Genomic DNA, 24,824 nt, shown 5'->3' on the forward strand with positions numbered 1-24,824 from the left:
TCTCTCTAAGCCCACATACTTACCATTTGAAGAGGTTATTCACTTTACTAAATGAAGAGAGCCTTTAAAAAATTGTAGAATTTCATTTCTCTATGGCTTAGTACAGAGTACAGAGGAGATGTGCATACTTCAGTCTGGAAGAGCAAGTCTTACCAGAGTTAAAATCAGAGCCTGGTCCCTGGTAGCCTACAATCAAGGCTTGGCCACCTGCCCTCAATAGGCCAATTAAAGAGACAAGTAATAATGAACAATATTTCTTCAATGGTTACTACAATTGCAAGAGGAACAAAAATTTATGCCTCCCCTTCCCACTTCAAGTCTATCTTTTGGGTCCTGACAGGAGGTTTAATTTTAAATAGAAGGAAAAAAGGTATGTGTAATTAAGCAGTCCTGGTTAAGGTGTGGTCTTATCAATTATTGAACCATCCTTATCTGAGCTTTAGTGTCTCCTGCAGGATGATCTGACAGGTCATCAGAAGTATGTAAAGTTTCTTTCTCGGAGATAAGTTCCTCCTATGGTTGGCACCAGGCTTCATTCAGCCTTTTCCTTTTTCCATCATGAGATTTCTGGGGAAATTCCAACCCCACGGGGACCATTGTTTCCATAGTTTGTTACCCAAATGGAGGAAACAAGGGTATGTTTACAACATCATTATTATCACCAGAATAAGAAAACACCAGTACAAAAGGTATACATAAGGCTCGACTATCTCTGCTAAATTTCATCAGTAATCTATTAAAAGTGAAGTTTGGTAAACCATAATTGATCTTAATGACGTTGCTTGGACAAAGGCTTAGAGACAAAACAAGGTCCTAAATTTCAAAACCTAAATGCAAGAGATCAGACTGAACTTGCCAGTAGGGCAGAAAGAGTGAAAAGCTTTCATTGCCATACTGAACGTTTTGTATATTCCTTCTTAAAATTGTGCGTTTTTTCTTTTTTAGAATTGCATTCACAGGTACTGAAATTACGTAATTTTTACCCTTCTCTTCCCTCTCAAACTCCTCCCATTGCTCCCATTGCCTCTCAAATTCAAAGCCTTTTCCTCTTTAATCATTACTGTTAAATACAATTACATGTATCTTGTATATTATCTTATGAGAGACAGTAGCAGCCTAAAGCTTAAAGCCATCTCTAAGACACTACTTCAAGTTACTTTAGTAGTCAAATGTGATTCTATCAGTATGTGTCCCACAATGCTCTTCTGGAGATTAAATGTCACTGCAGCGAGGTTCTTAGAGAAGCCAATCCAATGGAGAGTTATCACTATAAATCATTCAATAAAATTGTGGGCAGTCATGGGGCGAGTTTTTAACATATTGGAGCTTTTTCAAAGATTACAGCAACTATAATAGGGAGAATGGTCTGAACTTGATGTTTCTAAAGTTGGAAAATGTATCTGAAGGTTATAGTAGTTGCTCAAACAAGAGACTCTGAAGGCTAGCATTATGGGCATTGCAGAAAATCTGCCATGATACAGATGGAGTTTAAAGTAAAGATTAAAAACACTTTAGTATGAGATATATTCTGATGCAACTATAGTGAGGGTAAGTAAGTGGAAGGAATGTGGACCAGCATGTAGAATGAGGGCATGGGAAATTAAAGTGTCATAGTTCAACAGGAAAAATGATGACGAATTGCTCTCATGTTTTGAGTATTCATAATCTTCAGGTGATTCATGCTCTTTGCTGCAGAGAAAATCGAAACATCTCATCCCTTTGTAGTTTTAAAATGTGTTGATGATCTGTGTATTTTAAGATAATCTTCACAAAGAGTTAAGCCCTGCTGCAAGAGATACATGCTTTTCTCTCCACATCTTTCCCTGATAAGTCTGGTATTTCTACAATTTAAAAGTCTTACTGGTGACTTATATTTTGGAGGCACAAAGATATTATAATAATTCATTGGCAACCTTGCCTTACATTGGAAGTCTGACGACTTGCCAAAGAATCTTTGGGAAAACAAAAAAACATGTATAGTCCTTGTAGTCTGAGTGTAGAACACAAACACACCAGTTCCTAAGAAGTAGCTGAAGACCTAGCCAGGTGTGTAATGTTTACAGCCTTGAGTCCCAAAGCAAGGGTTTTGATCCTCATTCCTCAATCCTATAATAAGAAGGGAACTATGGATAATTCTTAGCTTGGAAGTTACATAACCACATGCACATTTTCATACCAGCTATGTACACTTTACTTGCAATGTGGAAAGAGATGGCATAAGGCACAGAGTAAATTCTGAGATGTATATTAAGAAGCTGTTAAGTTTCCACCTCCAGGAGCACCAAGAAAGAAAGAGTGAATCTATTGTAATAGTCCAGGCAGCATCAACAAATGTAAACACATGTTAGGACTTTACATTAGAAGGTGGACATATATTTTCTTTATAACAACAACAACAACAACAACAACAACAACAGCAACAACAGCAACAACAACAACAAAAGACCAGGGGAAACAAAGGAAGGATCTTCTTGCAAATTGGAAAGATGCAGGAACTGTTGACGTTGATAATTTCAGGGTTTTTTTTTGTTGTTGTTGTTGTGTGTCGTATATGTGTTCACGTAAGTACATGGGTATGTGTGCTATGCACATACATGTGTTGGCCAGAGTTTGATGTTAGGTGTCTTGCATTAATGCATTCCACCTTATCTTTTGAGACAGGGTCTCTCACCAAACCCAGAGCTCATCAGTTAGTCTATACAATGAGTTTCAGGGCTTTTCCTGTCTCTACTCCCCAACTCATTTACTACGGTTATAGACATGTATGACGATGCCCAAATTTGACATGGGTGCTGGAGATCCAGACTCAAGTCCACATGCTTGCACACCAGGCACTTTATTGCTGAAACCATCTCCTTCACTCTCAATTTTGCTTTAGCATGTGGGGGATGAAGGGGAATAAGAGGACTAGCGAGAGTAAAGTTTTGTAATTAAAAAGAATTAAATGAATCTGTACAGAGATGGGTAGTAAGGTTTTTGAGTACTACTGTGGGCTCATTTAACCTTGAATGTGATATATTTACCATGGAACTCATCTACCGTGAGACTCCTTTCATCAGCCATTAACCGCTCAGGTACAGGCACAGAGAAAATAGGAGAAGCAGATTTACATAGGAATGTCATATCTTTCTTTTTTATTTTTATTTTTAAAATTAATTTATTCATATTACATCGCAATTGTTATCCCATCCCTTGTATCCTCCCATTCCTCCCTCCCTCCCACTTTCCCCGTAATGCCCTCCCCTATGACTGTGACTGAGGGGGACCTCCTGCCCTTGTATATGCTCATAGGGTGTCAAGTTTCTTCTTGGTAGCCTGTTATCCTTCCTCTGAGTGCCACCAGGCCTCCCCATCCAGGGAATGTGGTCAAAAATGGGGCACCAGAGTTCGTGTGAAAGTCAGTTCCCACTCTCCACTCAACTGTGGAGAACGTCCTGTCCATTGGCTAGATCTGCGTAGGGGTTTGAAGTTTACGGCCTGTATTGTCCTTGGCTGGAGCCTTAGTTTGAGCAGGACCCCTGGGCCCAGATCTGCCCATCATAATGTTCTTCTATTTCCCCATTCTCCCATGCTTCTCTCACCTAGAGTCCCAATAGGATGTCTTCCCCTCTGTCCCACTTTCCTAATAAGTGAAGACTTTCATGGGCCATGCTCCTTGGGCTAGTGTCCAGATGTAAGTGAGTATATACCATTTGAGTCTTTCTGCTTCTGGGTTAACTCACTCATTGTGGTCATATCTAGTTCAATCCATTTGTCCACAAATTTTGGAAATTCCTTGTTTTAATAGCTGAGTAGTATTCCATAGTGTAGATGTACCACAGTTTCTTTATCCATTCTTCTACTGAGGGACACTTAGGTTATTTCTATGTTCTGGCTATTTTGAATAAGGCCTCTGTAAACATGGTTGAGTATAAGGAATGTCATATGTTTCTTTAATTTTTTATTTAAAATAGATTCTTCTTCATAAAATACATCCCAACCTCAGTTTCCCCTCCTGCCACTTCTCCGTCTTCCTGCCCCTTCTGATCCACTCCTCCTCTTTATTCTCTTCAAAAAAGAAAAGGTGGCCATATTTTTCAAAGCTATGATAGGACAATGTAAGGTGGGTTTGAATGAAATAAAGATACAAATAAGGCAAAAATATGGCTCATGGATTGGGAAAAGAAATATACGTCTGTGAACTGAAAGTTTTCAAGCTGAAAAATTATCATTTGTAATACTTTAAAACAACCTGGGATGAAAGTAGACTGAAAGGAGGCAACTATATGTTTGTAATTCTGTGTATTTGTCTTACTGTCTATGTATAGTTAGTTTCAAGTAGATGCGGAGGGGCTTAGAAGGGTGTCCACTTTCATTCAAGGGGTGAAGTGGTTTAGAAGGCTAGGTGGTAACATGCATTGTAAACAACTCATTGGTTACTCAAACAAAGATGAACCATACTCTCTGGAGGTATAATTTTACTACAAGTATTGTGAACAATGTTTACCTCTTCTCCCAATGTTCCAACGATAAACCAAAGTATGATTCTACCAACGTGTGTTCTGGGGAAACCAATGAGTTTACCCAGTTTACTTATGGAGCATGGTAGAGGGTTTGTTGATAGGAATAATGGTAACCACAAAACAGTCATACTAGAAAGTCTTCACACAGCATAGATAATCACTTCCCTATAGATACATATGTAGAATCCCAGTTATGTAGTCTTCTTCAGGCTATGAGCTCTAGCTTCTTCCCACTACCCCCTGAATTAGAACAGTATCACATAAAAAAGTACCTGGGACATATGGTTAGATAGTTCAATGACTCTCCAAGTCTCTTCTGTCTGAATGAACAGTACACAGACCTAATTGTGGTTGACTTTTGCAACTAGACTCAGATGCTCTTGGGATGGTAGTAAGAGTTTGGCTCAGCCTTACAACAAATAATCTCCCCTTCAAGGTCAGTTTGACTTGGTTATCTACCAGTGATTAAATTGTAGCTATGGCATGAGCTACATTCCATTTCTTTATCTAGCAATTTTGCAAGAAGAATAGATCATACTGTTGATAGAAGGAACAGTTGATTCACCAACAGCAAATGAACTCCAATAATTTGTAGTATTGCTCTAAGCATATTGGATAAGCTGGAATAATGTGGACCTATGGATGCGGAACAGAATTAAAGCTATGTGAGCGCCATCATAACTGCAGCACTGCCAGAAAGCCAGAGAAGTTCTTTCAGTATTTATTGCCTCTTGTTTACAACCTCAGGACTTTGAAAACCTCTTGAAAAAACTCAAAGAGGAACACGGGAACATTGGAATGTTGTCATAATGTATTTTGTCACTTGAAAATATGGTGGCCATATGCTTGGAAGTAGGTTGAGGGTTATATATGGATTCTTATAGGGTGAGTATGTATGAGACCTTCAAAGAAGGAAAGTGCTACACATACTAATTAGTTGAGACTCTTCACAAGAATTCTATGCAAGGTTCAGATACTAAGGTTATACAGAAAATGATTGGTGGCACTGTATATGCGATTTCTTTTTAAAGTCGTTGGATATTTAAGGATAAATTAATGTAAGCTTTGAAACACTTTCATACACGTTGCCAAAGTGCCATTTAGTTTGACCTTTGAGTTACAGGTCCTGTTGAAATAAAAAAATCTTGCTTTGATTTCATATGACTACCTGGGGCTAGTGAGTCCAGAGCAGCATGAAGAGTTCATAGCTTCTTTGCCGGAGGTCAACAGTGGCCCTGTGCCTCAGCGAACTAGTTGTTCTACCATGCTTGAGGTGTTCCACTCATCTGCATGATCAAAGGAAGCTCTGGACCAAGACCGTTCTCTAGTATGTAGGATGAAGAAAGATGAGAAGGGCAGGAAAGGTCAATTCTCTTCAAAGGCCACACTTGTGGATAATAGATATTCCTGCCATTTGCATCTCTTAGTCATGAACTTTAATAACAGTTTATGGACCTGAAAGGACACTCTGAAATACCATCTTGAAATATGGATCTTCATTTTGCCTGGTTATGTGCCCAGCTATAACTCAGTTTCCACAATGTCTAAAGCTGAGGGCTTGTAATCTCAGCCGCATCACCTCCAAATTTGATTGTACCAATTCACCTTTCTACTGGTAACAAGCGAAAAACATGTCTTATAATACTTATTTCTTTGCCTTGGCTTCATAAATAGAATTCAGAGCAGGAAACATTGTGCCTTGTCTATTTTCAGCATTGAGCACAAAATGGAAGTTGAGGAAATGTCTGAGAAATGATGATTTGTATTGATGCCCACAACCATGTCAGCAATAATATAGTAATCAAAGGTGAAGTTAGACACATATTATACAAACAGAACCTCTGGGGCTCATTTTGTTGAGAAGACTAATGTCACATAGGAAAGTGTCAGGCCTAGGCTCAACAGATCTCTCAAAAACAATACACAAAGTAAGTAGAGCTGTCATTTAGGGCTAAGATGTGCATTTAAGAGCCCTTAACTTTGGGGAAGGGGGATGCAAACATCAATAATTCTAAACCAAGGAATTCATTGCAGTGAAGGTGTTCAGTCTACTGAGAAATGAGAAATGCCTAAAAATGCATAAAAATAACTTTAAAAGAGAAAGCATGTGATTGAAATATGACTTTAATCTTCAAGTTATATATGGAAATGATTCTTTTGGAAACAAAGCACTAATAAAGACTATGTTGGGAAAAACCATGAAGGTTCGGCTCTGTAATCTTAGTACTCTGCCATAGAGGCAGGGGGATCACGAGTCTCAAGCCAAGCTGGTGCATGATGAAGCAAATTGGAGGTTATTGTGGGCTACACAACAAGTTTGAGGACTTACTACCCGGCTTACAAAGTGAAACCTTGTCAGACCAAAAATGTAAAAATAAAAGAGAGGTATGCTTTTTTTTTTTTTGAAAATAATGGTAACAATGTATTCAAATATATAGGAGCTTCCATAATGTATTCAAATATATAGGAGCTTCCACCGGTGGAAAAGAGAAACATGAAATTTGTGAGCAAATTCTACCAACAACATAGTTAGTGTCTTTTCACAACCGTAGAATTTATTGTATGCCAGTAGATTCACAAGCTACATTGATTTCACCTGCATTGCGTATCTGACTACTCTTGGTTTTACTTGGATTCATGACAACAGAAATTGTATACTTTTAACTCTACTTCAATTTAATTGTTAGTATACATAACATAAAGATTAAAAGTTTTTTTTTATTTTTTTTAATAGAATTTTATTTTTTTTTATTAATTTATTCTTGTTACATCTCAATGGTTATCCCCTCCCTTGTATCCTCCCGTTCTTCCCTCCCTCCCATTTTCCCCTTACTCCCCTCCCCTATGACTGTTCCTGAGGGGGATTACCTCCCCCTCTATATGTTCATAGGGTATCAAGTCTCCTCTTGGTAACCTGCTGTCCTTCCTCTGAGTGCCATCAGGTCTCCCCCTCCAGGGGACATGGTCAAAGGTGAGGCACCAGAGTATGTGAGAAAGTAATATCCCACTCTCCAATCGAGAAATGGGGCATGGAACTAAACAGAGAATTCTCAACAGAGGAATATCAAATGGCTGAGAAACACTTAAAGAAATGCTCAACCTCCTTAGTCATCAGGGAAATGCAAATCAAAACAACTCTGAGATTCCATCTTACACCCATCAGAATGGCTAAGATCAAAAATTCAAGCGACACCACATGCTGGCGAGGATGTGGGGAGAGAGGAACACTCCTTCATTGCTGGTGGGAATGCAAACTAGTACAACCACTTTGGAAATCTATCTGGTGCTATCTCAGAAAAATGGGAATAGGGCTTCCTCAAGACCCAGCTATTCCACTCCTTGGAATATATCCAAAAGTTTTTTTTAAACTATGGGAATCAAAAAAGCAAATCAAAGAGTCAATGCAAAGTCAGTACAGGCAGCCAGCTACCTGAACATACCTCAGAGATTAAATGAGGGTTCAGATAGTGTGGAAGTGGGCAGCACTGATATTGGGCTGGACTATGCTGAGCTGAAATTGAAGACACTGGAGAGTTCATCTCTTAGCCATCTCCTAGCCAGAGTAGGTCCCAATTACACTGAGTGAGTGACCCATGGCAAAGGGATGTGGTTGGTGTGCTACATTTTAGTCTACAGTGCTTTTTTTTTTTGACTGGGCCTGTGTGTATTTTGTCTTCATTGGTACATTCAATATGTTCAGTGTGTCCAACATCTGGAGACTATCTTCCTACTGTTTTTCATGCTGTTATGTATCTTGATAAATCTGTTAAGTGCAGGCAAGTCTGGTTATCCATGGATTCTAACATGCCTAACTAAGGTATCAAGTCATTCCACCTGGTCATCGATACTCTAAGTGGAGTAACAACTCAAGGCAAGGCATAAAAATGGGATAACTCGGGACAAGTGTTTGCTCTTTCCATTCAGTAAAGAATGAAGAGGGAGAAAAGGAGAAAAGAGAGTCAGAAAGGTGAAAACAAGAGGATTCAGCCTGAACATTACTGGGCAGGAGGAAGAAGACAATTGCAAGAATGTTTTCCATTCCAAACAGGCTTCCAGGCTAAGCACAGCTAACATAGTCCTGTCCAGAGGAATTTAGGCAGTTACTAGACCTTTTTGGGACTGTGTTCTGCTACATTGCTTCATTCCTGAGAGACCTTCTTATATATATATCCAGCAAACATTTGTAAAAGCATTTGCATAAAAATATAGGTAAAATTGTTTCTCATGATTTTCTGCAGAGAACATACATAGAAGAGAACAAATGAATTTTCAGACTGCATCCAGAAAATAGAGATGTTCAATCTTCTGGAGAAATGGTAGGTTTTATTTATGTATTTATTCCCCTGTTTATTGATATTTCTATGTCTATGTGAACATATACCTGGGTGATTTCAAGTAGATGTTAGAGTCTATTGAAGGATGCATAGTTTGAAACACAGATGCTGTGAGCCATATTCCAGCTCTTATGATTGTACAGCAACAAGCATTCTTAAGTACTGAGCTATCCCTCGAGTATATCTATCTATCTATCTATCTATCTATCTATCTATCTATCTATCTATCTATCTATTGATCTATAATTTGTGTGTGTGCATAGGTGTTTTGTATGGCTACATGTACTATGGCACTCCTATAGGGGTCAGAGGGCAACTTGTGGTAATGACCTCACTTGTTCCTATGTATGGATTCTGGGGATTAAACTCTGGTCATCAGGTCTGGCAGTGAGGAGCTTTACTCACTGGATTATCATGTTGGTCCCAGGTTTTCAAAAATAACATTATGTAATTCAAAACAGTAAATTGGGAAATAGATTAACAAGAACAATTTTTAAGAAATGGGAAATGGTAATCATTGGCAAAACTGAACTTGGGTAGTTTCTCTGTGTGTGTCTGAATGTGTGCCCACATGTATGTACATGAGCGTTCCTGATATATGTATATGTATTATATGTATATGCATTCATGTGTGTTTTTTGAGTTTGGATATGTATTTACTATGGTACACCTGTGGAGGTCAGAGGACAACCTTGGGTTTCAGTCTTTGTCTTATTCCTTGTTTGAGATCAGGGTCTCTCTTTTGTCATTTGCCACTACACATGTCAGGTTGGCTAGCCCAGGAGCATGCAGAGATTCTCCTGTCTCCATTTCTTATCTTTCTGTAGTAGTACTGGAACTAGAGAATTGCAAAACCAACTTTTACATGGGTTCTGGGCATTTGAATGGAGGCCCCCACACTTGTGTGGCAAGCATTTACCCACTAACCCATCATCCATCCAACCCAAACTTTGGAAGATTCTAATTTACTCAGACAAATGATCATATTTCTCATGGTAAACTTGGACAAAGAATCTCAAATTACCCTGGCCTGCATCCCTAAAATAGCACTACCCTGTTACTAAATGTGGATGATAACAATCTGAGGAAGGGCAGAATGGGAGCAAGTCTGCACATGAGGTGTACTATGTTCTTGTTTTTAAAAAGAGAATAAATGAGTGATCTCCTCCCATATATAACTCCTCAAACTTCTCAAAGAAGGCAATTGTGGGGTTTGTATATCTTCAAATTTCATTTACCTTGTCCTAGTCTTTGCTTATGATATTAAGATAGATTGAATGCATTACTAGTGATGGAATGGAAGTGTAATAAGATGACACTATGTATTTGTCTTCAAAATTTTATTAGTATGTATCAATTGTATGTAATTGTGGGTTTCATTATGTTGCATCATGTATGTGTTTAACATACTTTGGTCATACTTAGCCCCACTTACCTTCTCTTATGCTCCCTTTTCACCCTCTTATTCTGTTCTATTTACCTAATACTCAATCACTTTTTCTCTTTCATGTCAAATTTGTCATCTGTTCTAGATTTCACACACGAGAGAAAACTTGTTTTCCTGACATATATGGCCAGTTAGATGTAAAGGATCTTTGTTTCAAGACTTAATTTCCTGGAGCACAACTCTTGGGCAATCCTAGTAGGTAAGCCTCACTGCCTCTACACACAGGTTATTGTCTTTTTTTCTGGCAAAGGAGAAGAATTTGGAGGTTACATTGATCATCAATGACCAGTGATGTAATCAATCATGCCTCTGCACCAGACCCTTCAGATGGCCCAGAGATTTGGGTTCAGAGTGCTTCTGGGTACCTGAATATGCGGTGATTCCTAGAGAAGGCACGAAAGCTCTGGGACCTGTCTCCCATGCTATTCAAACCACTGAATTATTCACCTGCATATTCTGTAGTACTATTTAGGATAATTGGAGAGAATGAACTGATGTTTTTCCTGGGTTTTGTGAGCTATCATAGAGAATGAATGTAACTCAAGAAGGAGGTGAACAGAGGTCTGATTTGCAGCTATGCTGTATCAGCCCTCAAGCTGCCATGCTTTATGAAATAAATTAGAGGACTCCCACATGGCATCTGGTAAGTAGATGGTTGGTTACTGGTAGGAAGAAATGCCTACGTATTTGGAAGACCAGAGATGAATTTGAGATGGTCCTAATTGTGTGAAAAATCCTTTGTGTTTCCTATTCTTACTAGTTATGTGTACTTGCTGCCTTCAAAGTTTGCCAAACCAGTGTCTTTTGAACTTTCTTCAATTTGTTGTGATTCAGACATTCTACTGCAGGAGTTCACTACAGCATCACTCACTTTCTCTTACTTCATGTAGCAGGAGCTTCTGATACCCCTTTCACTGTCCTGGTCCTGGAAACAGTTTCTCCACCAACTATGATATTCTGACCTCTCCTTAGTCTCCTTTGTCTCTTCCTCCTCATCTACTGATTTTACAAGCTATATTTGAAGGTTTTAGTCTATGACCCCCTCTACCATACATGTCAACATTATCTCAACTACAGTATAAGTAGCTTCCATCTTGCCAAAGTACTTTCAGTGTTTTCATGGCTCTCAATATTATACCTACAGAAATGGTCTTCTCTCACTCTCTAAAGCCAAGTATCTGTCTACTTCTACCATTTGCCTTAGATATTATTTAGGCAGTTTAAATGTAACTATTGTACACTGAATCCTATTGTCCTCAGGCCCACAGTAATAAGTATCCGTTGCCTATGCCAAAACAGAGGCATTTTGCTTTGCTACTCCATACCTAATCTATCAGCAAATTATTCCTGCACCACCATTGCTGTCAACCTGTTCCTATTACTAGCTGCTTTACTTTGAGTGATTGCTTCTCCCATTTCATTTCATGTTTTAGTCTTTTAAAATATATTGTATGATGCTGGGGATGTGGTTCAATAATTTGAATGCTTGCTGCACAAGGATGAAGACCTGAGTTCAGGCCCCCAGCACCTATATAAAGAATTTGGCATGTAGTACTGGTAAAACAGATAGAGGAGGGTCCATGGGGTTTGCTAGAGAAATTGGCAAGATGCAGATCCCGCAGGAGACCCTGTCTCAAAATACATTAGAGAGTGATCAAGGAAGATATTTGATATCAACTTCTGGCCTTTGCTTGGCCTTTACACATATGTGCACACACTTACATGTATAGCCACACACATATGCATGCATAGACTAACACATACATAATAAAAACAAAATATAATTTGTATCATATCAATATGCTCACAGCTGTCCAACTGCTTCACATTTCACTACAAATTAATATATTCACTATTGTGACACCCCTGCCATGCCTGAGTAGATGAAATTATCTTCCAGTCTTTTCTATTCTTAAGCCTCTACTTCTAGTGCTTGGGAGGTAGAAACAGGAGTATTAGGAGTTCAAGGCTAGTTTCCACTATATAGCAAGTTTAAGACCAGCCTAATTTCCAAAAGTAAAATAACTACACACACACACACAGAGTGAGAGAGAGACACACACACAGTGCACACACACACACACACACACACACACACACACAGAGAGAGAGATATGCACACAGTGCACACACACACACACACACACACACACACACACACACACACACACACACACACTCCTCAACACTAAAACCAGCCTTTTCTATTTTCTGTCTCACTGGTCTTGCTATTCCTGGAACTACTAAGCTTATTACTGCTATAGGGCTTTAGGTTGTGCAATTTCTTCTCCCTGGAAAATTCTTTCCATGTATCTTATCCTTGTTAATTCCCTCATTGAGACTCTGAGACTCTTAATATTACTTTCTCTAAGAGGCATTTCTTTATCATTCTATAAAAATCGGGCCACCATCACTCTCATTCTTGATATCTTGGTTTGATTTCTTTGCACAATTTATAATTACTTGATGAGTTTACCACCTGCCTCCAGCACCAGAAATGAAGGTACATACTTTTTTATTGTTCAGTGCTGTATCTCCATTACTTATAACAGTACATGGTAGATAATAATCTCCTAAAATTAATTTTTGCTTAACAAACATGTGATACACACATTTAATTGTATTTGCCGCCAGCTGCTTTTATAACTGAAGACATACTATGATACTATGTATAATAAGATAGTAAACCAGTTCCATGTTCTTTCAGCCTGTTTTTTATACACTTGAAAGAACATACTGGCACAATAATCTGCAAGGATTCTAAAACCTACTATTGCACTTTGTGTTTGTAATGAATATTGAGGGGGTTGGACGACAGCCTGTTCTTTGCCTTTGAAGTCGTTACATGATGTGAATGTTTTGGGTACAGGACACACTATTTATAAACCAGTCTTTGAAAGCATCTGAGGAGTGCGGAGGAGGAGGAGGAGAAGAGGAGGAGAGAAAAAGAGAGAGAGAGAGAGGGATTGCTTGTTACATCCTGAATGGTGATCTCTCTCAAGACTGTGCTTTGCTCTTCACCTATAAGGTATATTTAAAAATAACTATTTGCTGACTTTAATAATTATTTTCTAATTTATGCCTTACATAAAAAAATGTAATGCCATAATTTTAGCAGGCTACTTTTAAAAGTGTTTTGTTGGTTTGTTAGGTGGGATTAGAAAATAATACATCTCTGATCTGGTCAAATTTGTGACAATTTTTGAATTGTGTAAAAAGTGCACAGGTGCTGAAATGTGTGAGGTGATTGCGAATGTTTGCTTTGAACCCAGCTATTGCTATGGAAGCTCAAAGGCAAATTCTGTGGCTTTGATAGCGCTTCAGAAGACTTGTTTGCTGGATGAACTCAAAGTATCCTATATGAGAGCATCTAAAGGAGGAATAAAGAATAGATGACTCCTGATGACTTGAGAAGATTTGTTGAGCATATTCTGTAAATATCAGTAAACATTGATGTCAACGTGAAATCCTTGCAGGGGTGTAAATATAATAATGTTATTTCTAACTGAGTTCTTAAATGATATGTTAAAATAGAGTTCCGACCCGTACTTAGTTTATATACAATTACCTTACTCATTCAGCATACACTTATATTTCTTACATTTTATTTTTTGTATAAATTTATTTACATGATTTGATTGGTGGCAGCCATGATAAATTTGACTAGTTCAAAGTTCTTTGTTTTAATGCATGAGGGTTTTTTTTAATGTGCTTATTCTTACAGGACATGTGATTTACATGTTATCAAAATTACGTTTGATTCAACACTAGTTCATAGACTGATTGCAGTATTAGTGAGGCATGAATCAATTTCAGCCCACTAGTAGGTCTCAAAACCTGGCAACATCCAGATATTCTGACTTGGATGCTGAGTCATGGCTAACTTCCAGAAGCTATGAATAGATTACACTTGTTGAATGGTGTCCTTGAAAGATTAGTTGTCCAGCAATGTGGTGCTCTTGAGTCACATCCTAAAACTACGACTATTGCAAATTAACTGATGCAACTGGGAACAATATCCTATGGATAACTTATATAAGGGACAGTTGACCATCTCTAAGACTGCTCTATGTTTAAAAGGTGTGCACATAGAGTTTAGAATTAGATAAACATTTTGGCTTGTTTAGCTTGTATATCCTTCAGAGACATACTTTTTCTAAACTTCAAATGCCTCATTTGTAATATTGAGGTAACAAAATTAGCTATTGGCACTTGAGACATTTAAGCGTGGAAATTTTGTTTTGTTTTGTTTTTTCAAGACAGGGTTTCTCTGTGTAGCCTTGGCTGTCCTGGACTCCCTTTGTGGACCAGGCTGGCCTCAAACTCACAGAGATTCGCCTGCCTCTGTCTCCCTGAATTCTGGGATTAAAAGCATGTGCCACCACTACCTGGCTTAAGTGTGGTAATTTATGTGAAGTTTCTTGTATAGTCATTGACCCTTGGTAAGGGCTAAATAGACCACAGTCCCTATTATGATTTTCTAAGGTCATATGGCAAAGTTGGTGTTAGATCCTGCATTTCCTAGTCAATGTCTTGACAAGTAAACCAAATTGATTTCTCATTTGATCTGCAGATCACAGTTAATCAAGGAATCATACAAAGTTCTCTCTCGCTTCCAGTTCTTTTATTACTATTTTCTTTCTTCCCAAGACCTGCTCTTGGCTTATATTTTTAGGCACTTTAAAATATAAATAGAATATATAAAATTTTGTAGCACTAATTCTTTTTAACCCTAAAATATTAAACAAACAAGCTACTTGTTGACATTATAAAATTTCATTTGTCAACTTATAATAAATAATTATTTCTTTCTACAACTTAGTCACTTCCCTTGTAAGTAGATACAATGAAACAATATGGTGATTTTTAGATAGTTCAAAAAAGATATTTATTTCTGTCAACATATAAAAGGGATATTTTTTTTTATCAACAATGTCACCACATGATATAGTACTAATTGAGAACAATGTCTCTCAACATAGGGGTCAAAGAACCTTTTCACAGAGGTTTCCTAAGACCATCGGAAACACAAATATTGACATTATGGCTCATAACAGTAACATTACCATCATAATGTAACAATGAAAATAATTTTATAGTTGGTGTGTCAGCACAACATGAGGAAGTATATTAAAGGGTCACAGTATTAGGAACCACAGTTGAGAACCACTGGCTTTGAATATTTTTTGTCCCTTCCTTATTTTCTCCTTCCTTTTATAAGGATGTTTGTCAACTTTGGGGCCTAGAGCCTGTCACATCATTTCTTGTTTTTTACTTTTTCCAACACTGATTTTACAAACCTATTGGCTAAAATAATTTAATAACTTACTTATAGAGTATAGGAAGCCCCAAAAATATAAAAATTATTGTTATTAAATATCAATAAAGGCAGAATAAGGGATCAGCAAGGGTACTTGAAATGAGATTAATTTTAAGTGCCTAGTTATCAACACTGGGATATAAACTTCATTTTTTGTTGGCAGATATATAGGTAAAAGTGACTTATTTTCAAATTCGACTACTGGGAAGGTCCTTTTAAGTAAGCTTGTTTCATGTGAATAGAAGAATTTACTTTTTTCAGAGTATTTACATATACATAATATGATTTGATCAGCAAGAAACCCCAGCCAGGCTTGTAAGATTACTTCTGTTTTATAGGTGAAAGACATAATTTGTTTCCAATCCCAGCACTTTAAGCACCAGTAAAACATAAGTAGATATTTATGCTAATAAACTCCTCAGCTATAAATTTATTATCTTCCCTAAAAAGTAATTGTCAACCATTAAAATACTTGGTCATAATTAGAAATTTGCTGTAACTGGCATTTAGCACCACCCATAACATTGTCTTGCTTGTGATTTGTAGAATCTTTGTTCTGGCCCTCTGGCTATTTCAGGAACACCTATCTTAAGTTGTTCAGTGTTACTTATTATCTGGCAGGAAGGAAAACAGTAGAGATTCAATTTAGGAGAGGAGAGGACAAAGAGGGCTTGTGATAACTGCCTGTGATAATACATTTCTTAAGAAATCATATTATTGGTAAGTACCTGGAGATTTTCCAATAATGTAAGGATTATCCAGCCAATCCTTTGTGTGTGTGCATGTGCATGCATGAGTGATTCTCTCTCTCTCTCTCTCTCTCTCTCTCTCTCTCTCTCTCTCACTCTCTCTCTCTCTCTCTCTCTCTCTCTCTCTCTCTCTCTCTGTGTGTGTGTGTGTGTGTGTGTGTGTGTGTGTGTGTGTGTGTGTGTGTGTTTGCTGGGGATAAAACCCAGAGCCTTGCCCAGGCCAGGGAAACAGTCTACCATTCAGCCTCAGTCTCAGCCAAACCTTAGAGAGAAGGAGTTTTGTATTATTTTGAATACATGGAGAAGGAAGGCCGAAAAGAGAAAATTACTGTAGGTTTGCCATTCCAAAGGACTCTGCCAATGGGAAACTATGTCAGCTATAGTGTTCCATAAAACCAACTGGGTAGAAACAAGAAGTTGCCTTTCTTGTTGCTCTTAGGCATGGAAAATACCTAGTGACGATTGCTATCCATGACAGTAGCTCTATGTTATTTAGATTTAAATCCCTGCTCCAGCGTTTACAGTCTGTGTGATCTGAGGTATGTTGTTTAACTTCTCTGTGTCTCAGCCTCTGGTGTCTAAGATGCCATAAAAATACTGTACGTGGCCAAGCATAATTTTAAGAAGTCTGTGAAATAATGCCTATAAGATGTATAGTGCTCAGGATGCATTATGGAAGATATTTTTATCTTTACAGATATTATGGCTTGCTATTTGGTTCTCATGCAAGATAAAATATTTATTTGGCTATTACCAGATGAAACAATACAAATAGACAAAACTCCCCTATACTTAATGCATATTTATAGAATGTTTCCTTTGTTAGAACGGTAATAGAAGTAAATGGTATAGTTACTGGATTGTGTAGGGACAGTAGGATGTGGCAAATTGGGTATGGGGAGGCTTTTGATACAACAGGCGCAGACCGTCTTCTTAGGACAAGAAAATGAAGTGGGTAGTTATTGAAAATATGCTCAAAGATCTACTTTTTAGTCCTACCACTGCCTCTAGTAAGCTATGCACACTTGGGCAACTAGTCTTCCTCTTGGGTTCTTCGTTTCTCATTTTAAGAAATGAATTTCTGTCCAGATGAGTTGTTTGCAATGTGTCCACTATGTAAGACATTTCAAATTGTGTCTGTGGGTATCTATTACTCCTCCTTTTTACCTTCAGGTTTCCATATACCTTGTGAAAAATTCCTAATGCCAGTATCAGTGTTCTAGTGATAGGTCTGCAATTAGCAAGCCAATGACAGAATTGTCTTTGTGTTACTCTGAGAAGGTCTAGGTTGGATACAAGGTGTGATTCAGGAACTTCTGTTAGAAACTTATCCATAAATGGCTCCAAGTATTTTGGACTAATCAAGGAAATGCTCGTTAATAGCTGAAGTCCAATTTCAGTAGCCTATAGATAGAAATGAGACAGATGATTTTTGAACTCTCTACTCACGTTCAATAATTTGATCCTAAGACTCTAATAGGGAGCAGCTGTAGCTTATCAGTATTAGGAACTTTTAGGTGAGTTGGTTGAAGGGGGTGAGATGCTAAGAGAAGAGCTACACCTTTCAGCTAAACTGTGAAGGAGAACAAAAAGGTGGTCCACGAATCTTTAGATGCATAAGCTTTAACGATCAGGAATGCAGATTCAAAGAGAAATGTACATAATTAAGCATGGTAATTTCCTTTAACACACATATATGTATACGCTCCTTCCAAATCTAAGGAAATGCAGTGGAAAGGACGTAGAAGCCACAATACAGGGAGAGGCACAGTAAGATGTCATCTGGATGTGACACAGCCTTTAGAACACACTGAAGATGTGCCTATTTGCGTAAGACTCCAAAAGATGCAGAGATGAGCTCTTCTTGAGCAACTCACAATAGTTAAATGTGCCTGGGGAAGAATGGATCAGTTTTGTTGTTAATGTAGCCACTGATAAGTTGCCCATGATCCAGTCAACAACCTCGCACCTATGCTCATGTATAGAGCACTAATTAAACTCAGTGAGTCATAAGCAGAAAGAAGACAGGGATGTAGATGGGGAAGATGTTGAGAAGAAACATTTCAGCAGGAGGGAGGGAGGTTAGAGAAGGTAATGAGGGAGCAAAATGACTAAAAATCATTATATACATGTATAAAGCTCTCAATTTAAAAATAAAACAATAGAATGAAGTAGATATTTGTAGGGGTTAATGTTTTAGATTTATTATACAACAGTGTTCTTCAAATCTAATAATGATCACCTTCTGTCCTATGGCAATGAAATGCTCTTACCATTTTAAAGAGAAAAGAGAAGCTCTAATTTTCCCCTTAGAAGTATCACTCCTCTTGTGAGCGGTGTGGACAATGTGAGGAAGACGGGAATGGCTGGATAAGATACTTGATGACAAGATCAATAGAGTAAGAGTTGTAATGACGAGGTTGGATGCAAGAGGGAAGAGGTGAATAAGACTTAAAAGCTGGGAGCTGGTGATAATACTTACTGTTAGGATAAATGGGCAAATCTAAGATAGTTGTGAGAAGACAGTGACGATTTAATAGTTATGAATAACTAGAGCAAAGTTCTTAGTTTTCTGAAGTGTTCACGTAGATTTTTGAATTTTCATGGAAATTGGATTACTTTCAAATACTTATTTTTTTTCATAGAAAAATAGTGTACCTCAAGTCTGTTTTGTTTGCATCTAGGAGAAATGGCTACTATTAATACAGGGGTGTCCAAATTCCTCCTAAGGGACATTCTGCTGGGTTTGATTTCAGGATGAAGGCTTCTGGAAATCACTATATTCTTGTCAGAGTCTCAATAAATGTGTACGGATGAGTATTTATTTACTTTTTTTTGAGAGCTTAGTTTTGACTTGTAGGGGACCAGGAGCCCCTTGTTGCAATTGCCTTGAGGCCAATACTCATTTCCATTTCCACGGTTCAAGGGGCACAGTTTTCCCATCTCAGTAGAAAGTACACAGAGAGCTCCCAGAAATATTATTAGTTACATTTACTCACATGATTATTTGAAGTATGATAAAGCCTCACTGTTGTAGTCTCTTTTCTTAGAGTGGAGTTTTCAGCACAGTGAATCCTGGAGAAATGGCTCTTATGGGTGTGAACACCAGATGTCTGGGTCTCTTTCTTCTTTGCACAGTAACTGGCCATTCTTTGGAGATAACAGGTAAATGAATAAATTAAATTGATTTTAATGAAATAGCCTTAGAAGATATGCATAGTGTTTTAAACTGGTATCGTGAAATTGTAAAACTAATAGATAACATTATTAGTAATATTACTGTGCTATAAAAAATGTTCTTAGTAGCTACTCACAAGTATAGGTAAGGGAACTAATGAACACATTTTCTTGGATTAAATGCCAAATCATAAAATAATTTCCATACCTCTTGTTTAGGATTTTTTAAAGAAATAACAAGTATTTGAAAATTATATTCTGCTATCACAACTTGAGTCTTTTCTTATTATTCTTACCCTTTAAGACAATTGGATAAAACAGAAAAATGGAAGTTTAAACTAAAGTATACAAATAATCTGAGTTTTCCAGTGTCTAATGAACATTTGACACTGATTTCTAAACTTAAAGATGAAAACAAGGCTGCTGTGTCATCCTCAGTGGGGGAACTTCCTTATAGGAGGGGAGTACTAAAATGGACAATATTCATAAGAGAGAATTAGGCAAATGCTCAAATGGGGGTAGTACTGCATTGCTACTAGACTTGTTACTTAGAAAGTTTATGAAAAGGCTTCTTTTGCCAAACTCTGGAGATAGCTCTGGACTTTGGTTAGTTTTGATTTAATTAAGTTCATAGACTACTCTCAAGACATGCCTGTTTTCCAAATTCTTAAGGTGCTCAAGCATAATAAATTATGTTTTTCACATTTTTCTTGCTTCTATTACAATGTTTTATGCTGATTTCAACATACTTAATTAGTATTGATTGATTCTTGTGACAGAGACATTTATATAGCTATCTTTTATAGCATGTTTTATAAATTCTAGTGTACATGTCCACTGAGAAGACTCTATGTCAAGTGTATTTCTGTGAAGCCATAATTCCTAGAGAGGCAAAATCTACATTTTCCTCCTCTTTAAAAAGGACAGCTACTCAGAAAAATTGTAGACTTCAATAGATTTATTCATATATCAGAAATGTCTCCCTTTTCTAATATAGCATTTGGAAATTATTTGAGCATACACAGTTATGAAGCCACTACTGCCACCAAATTCCAATTCCAGAATGTTTTCATTCTTTGCTGGAGAAACCACTAACCTACTCACTTGATCTGTGGCATTTTGTATAAATGACATCATTAGATATGTGCTTCTATGAGACAGTGTTCCTTCACTTAGCATAATGTTTCAAGGCTTTTCCAAACTGTAGTCTTTTTTTCTGCACTTTATTCCTTTTTCTATTTAAATAATATCTCACAGTATAGATGTGCAAGAATTTTTTTTCAGTAATCAGGTGATGGGCATTTGGACATTATTCCCATTCCACAATCTTCGTCATAAAACACAGGAAAATCCTAAACATTTCCTTGGTTTCATTTCAGTTAATCCTCCTCAGGATTTTGAAATACTGGATCCTGGATTCCTGGGATATCTTTCTTTGCAGTGGAAACCTCCTGTGATTATGGAAAAATTTAAGGAATGTATACTAGAATATGAGTTGAAATACCGAAATGTTGATGATGACAGCTGGAAGGTAAGTAGCACACAGCTCGCAATATCAGAGTGATCTGATCATTGGGCATTTTCTTGTAACCCCTGTCTTTAGTACCCACTACTTTGCGTGCCTTAACAGTTCTAATTACTTTACACACAGCTGCCATGCAAGCTTCTGTTTGCTGTTTTCATCTCATTCAACATTAAGACCTTGGAAGAACAAGCAAGAAAAAAAAAAACTATGTCTCATAGACTTTGAACATGAAGAATGTCTACCAATTTTGCCATAGTTTATAGTTTCTTATTGTATTAGTTCATTTTCTATAATTCTAACAAAATACCTGATGTTGAGTTAAACGAATCTGCATACACATCACTGAACACAGCACTGTTCGTTACACATATGGCAAGTTCTCAGTGAAATCTTACTGAATTGTCAGCTATTTATAAAGTCAACTACTGTCTTCATTCAGAATCCTGTTGCAAAAGATTTCTCACTAGCTCTGTAATTCAGCCAGGTAGTTTCAATAAGCAACTCAAGTCAAATATTTACTGAGCAACATTTTAGACAAGATACTCTCCTGGGTTTCAAAAACATAAGACTCTATCCTATAGTATTTATACTATCTTTTAAAAACTAACAAATTGTCCAATTTTTTCCAGGTGCCTCTGAAACTTTTTTATTTTATAAGATTCCTGAAGGCTCCATAGCATATCTGAAAATGACAAATCACTGTTATATTGTTCATGAAAATTATTGGTTTAACTCTGAGTTGTTAAGAGCTAATGTTCCCATCACAGAGCCTTTTCCCCTACAAAGTGCTTCCCATTTTGTTTGTTTTGAATGACCTTTTCAAATGACACCATATACAGGGGTGATCTCTGACAGATACATATCTGGGGTACTATAGTAAATAATCATATTAGATTTTAATAATTGTTTAGCTTATTAATGTGAATCGCCATTCCCTGTATTTCTAAAATGGATTCTGTTTCATCTTTTACCGAACAGACTATCATTACTAAGAATCTCATTTACAAGGATGGGTTTGATCTTAACAAGGGCATTGAAGGAAAGTTACGTACGCATCTGTCAGAGCAGTGTACAAACGGATCAGAAGTTCAAAGTTCATGGATAGAAGCTTCTTACTCAGTATCAGATGAAGGTTAGAACAACATTTCTTGTTCTCATTTGGTATTATTAGAAAAAAAATCCACGTAGAGAATAAGTTCCTTAACCCTTAAATATGTGATTATATCCTGTGGCAATTAGACACAGATTAGAATCTTTCTTAGTATAAGTGACTCAGCTCTTTGGAACTCATTAAATCAACAACTTCTTTTTTACTAAGTCTACATCTTATTAATGGAGTCCTCAGTATGGATCCATATTAGTAAACATGAATGGGTACTTGCTCAATTGCTGAGAGTATCTTGGAATAATTAATTTAGTACGTTGACATAAACTAGTGTCAGTAATGAGTTCTCAAATGTTTTCAGGCTTGTATATCCTCCTTTCAGTGAAGTGATTTTTAATAGCTTCCCTTTTCAATGTTTCTCATTATCCTGATTGCTAAATGAAATAACAAGGCCAAAGGAAATAAAATTGCATGGTGATTGCCTAGACTATTTTGTCACTGTGACTCTCAGGTATTCATAGTACATTCATTTCCTAGGAAGCCTGGAGAGTAAAGTTCAGGACATGAGGTGTATATTTTATAACTGGCAGTATTTGGTCTGCTCTTGGAAGCCTGGCAAGATAGTACATTCTGATGTCAACTATACTTTGTATTTCTGGTAAGTATTTTTGTACTTAGAATCTCATATTGGGCAAACATCTTTCAAGGTTAGCTCACAGTACAAGCAACTATATCTCTACTGAATTACAATCACCATCTCCACAGTTTATATATATATATATATATATATATGTATATATATATATATATATATGATAATTATTCATAACTATGTGGGAATTTCAGGCCTAAGGTATGCAAACCATCCTGTGACAATTTCTATACAGGATGAACTGTTATATCTTATAGATAGCTGGGTTTACAATTTTTAAAGTTTGAGTATATTTTTATACACTTAACTTTTTAAAAAAGCAGTTATCTTTTAACTGAGTCTTTTGCTGTTTCTTTATTAATTGCTTCTGAAGCTTTAAGACATAGAACCTTTTAAGGATGTTATTTTCTATGCATATTTAATACATTCTGGTCACACTCACCCCTCCCCTCCTTTACTTCCTTCCCTCTCAACTAGCCCCTTCCTACTATCTTGTCTATTTGTTTTGTTTTAATTCTCATGTTGTGGTCAGCTGAGTTTAACTATGGCCACCTGTGTGAGCATGAGTGTGGGACATGTATGATTAACCAGGAAAAACATACCCGCCCCCCACCAGCAGCCACGTCCGTAGCAATTGCTTCATGGTAACACAATCACCCCATTCTGACAGTCTTTTGCTAAAGTGCACATCTGTTTTTCTTTTATATATATATATATATATATATATATATATATATATATATATATATATTTTAAAATAGCCCTAGTTAACCTGGGGCAGGGCAGACATTAATATTCTAAACTACTTCCCATAGTGAGGACACATCTGTTTTTCATTTCTTATCTCTACTGTAAGAACTTCCCTTTATACTTCTCTCATCACTCACCTGGATGACTGCCACAACTTCCCAAATTGCTCTGATTGTAGCATTTCTCCTTCCTGCTCATTTTTTCACATAGCCACCTTTGTCTTCCTTGTCGTTATTTTATGTACCACTTTCTCGGACCATATACCCTCAGTGGCTGCACACTGTACACAGGATCAAATCTAGGTTGCCTTTCAAAGACCACACCCCTCTCTGCGCCATATGAGGCTATTTTCAGATGTGGACAAACGAAAGGCAGTCCTATACCCCACATTTGGGATTAAAACAAAAATATATTTATGTAACATCATCGAGTTTCAAAGAAACCAAAACGTCCACTACACAAAACATGGATAGAGGGAAAAACATCAGAAATTATGCATTTATCAAAGAGAGACAAATCAAGAGAAGCCAAATTGTAGTATTTATGAGATTTAATCCCAAAGTATGATTCCTTCTTTAAAAAGAAAAACATGACATAAATGATTGAATATAAGGGATTAGTGCTATTGAGAACTGGGTTCTAAACCCTGCTCTGGCATCATGTAGCTAGTTAGCCTTGGGCAAACAATTTCCTCTTGGGGAAATATTTCACTTTCCATATCTTGAATTGGCTGGATACAGTTCTAATTTTTAATCATTAAATAAATAAATATTAAACATTTATTAAATGAAAGGCATTGCTCTAGGTTTAAGAATACACAGCAAACAAAAGAGGAGGACACTCTTCACATTGTTGTTCATGTTTAACAAACTTATCTTCAGTGAAATGTGGGGGAGTAAATATTAACATATTGCAGTTTGTAAATCCTTTTTCACCGGCAACAAAGTCATACAGTTGGGCATATTGATGAATACCTTCCATACAAGAATTTGGGAGGCTAAAGTATAAGAGCCATGTGTTTGACAGCAGACCTCTGGGCTACATAGTAAGTTACAGGACAGTGTATAGTGAAATTGTGTGCCACAGCATAATAAATAAATAATATTAACACTATATATGAAGTCTTCAAGACTTTAAGCATGCATATACCTAAAAGACTAAACTTTATAAACACTTTTCTAAAGTAGAACAATTTGTATAAAGTTCATTTAAGAAAGTCTAGATATTTTCACTAGCTCCTTATCAGCTGCTATACTGGTCTCA

At 37.0% G+C, this 24,824-nt stretch overlaps 1 protein-coding gene across 7 annotated transcripts in view; it reads left to right on the top strand.

The window, feature by feature from the left end:
• The window catches only part of IL13RA2 (interleukin 13 receptor subunit alpha 2), a 52,985-nt gene that overhangs the window by 20,233 nt on the left and 7,928 nt on the right, over positions 1–24,824 (top strand). For 3 of the 7 annotated variants that reach the window (XM_084789151.1, XM_084789150.1, XM_084789149.1), the window contains exons 2-8: positions 8,741–8,818; positions 10,369–10,482; positions 13,153–13,311; positions 19,403–19,517; positions 20,909–21,060; positions 22,033–22,186; positions 22,697–22,817. In XM_084789151.1, coding sequence (XP_084645277.1) covers positions 19,436–19,517; positions 20,909–21,060; positions 22,033–22,186; positions 22,697–22,817 — 509 coding nt within the window. In that variant the 5' untranslated portion in view covers positions 8,741–8,818; positions 10,369–10,482; positions 13,153–13,311; positions 19,403–19,435. Of the gene's footprint in view, positions 1–8,740; positions 8,819–10,368; positions 10,483–13,152; positions 13,312–16,227; positions 16,324–16,809; positions 16,892–19,389; positions 19,518–20,908; positions 21,061–22,032; positions 22,187–22,696; positions 22,818–24,824 lie in introns of those variants that run through there. The other 4 variants (XM_084789152.1, XM_084789153.1, XM_084789154.1 and 1 more) reach the window with 4 other exon arrangements.

The sequence above is a fragment of the Acomys minous genome (genome assembly GCF_964271855.1).
Source record: "Acomys minous genome assembly, chromosome: 7".
NCBI lineage: Eukaryota > Metazoa > Chordata > Mammalia > Rodentia > Muridae > Acomys > Acomys minous.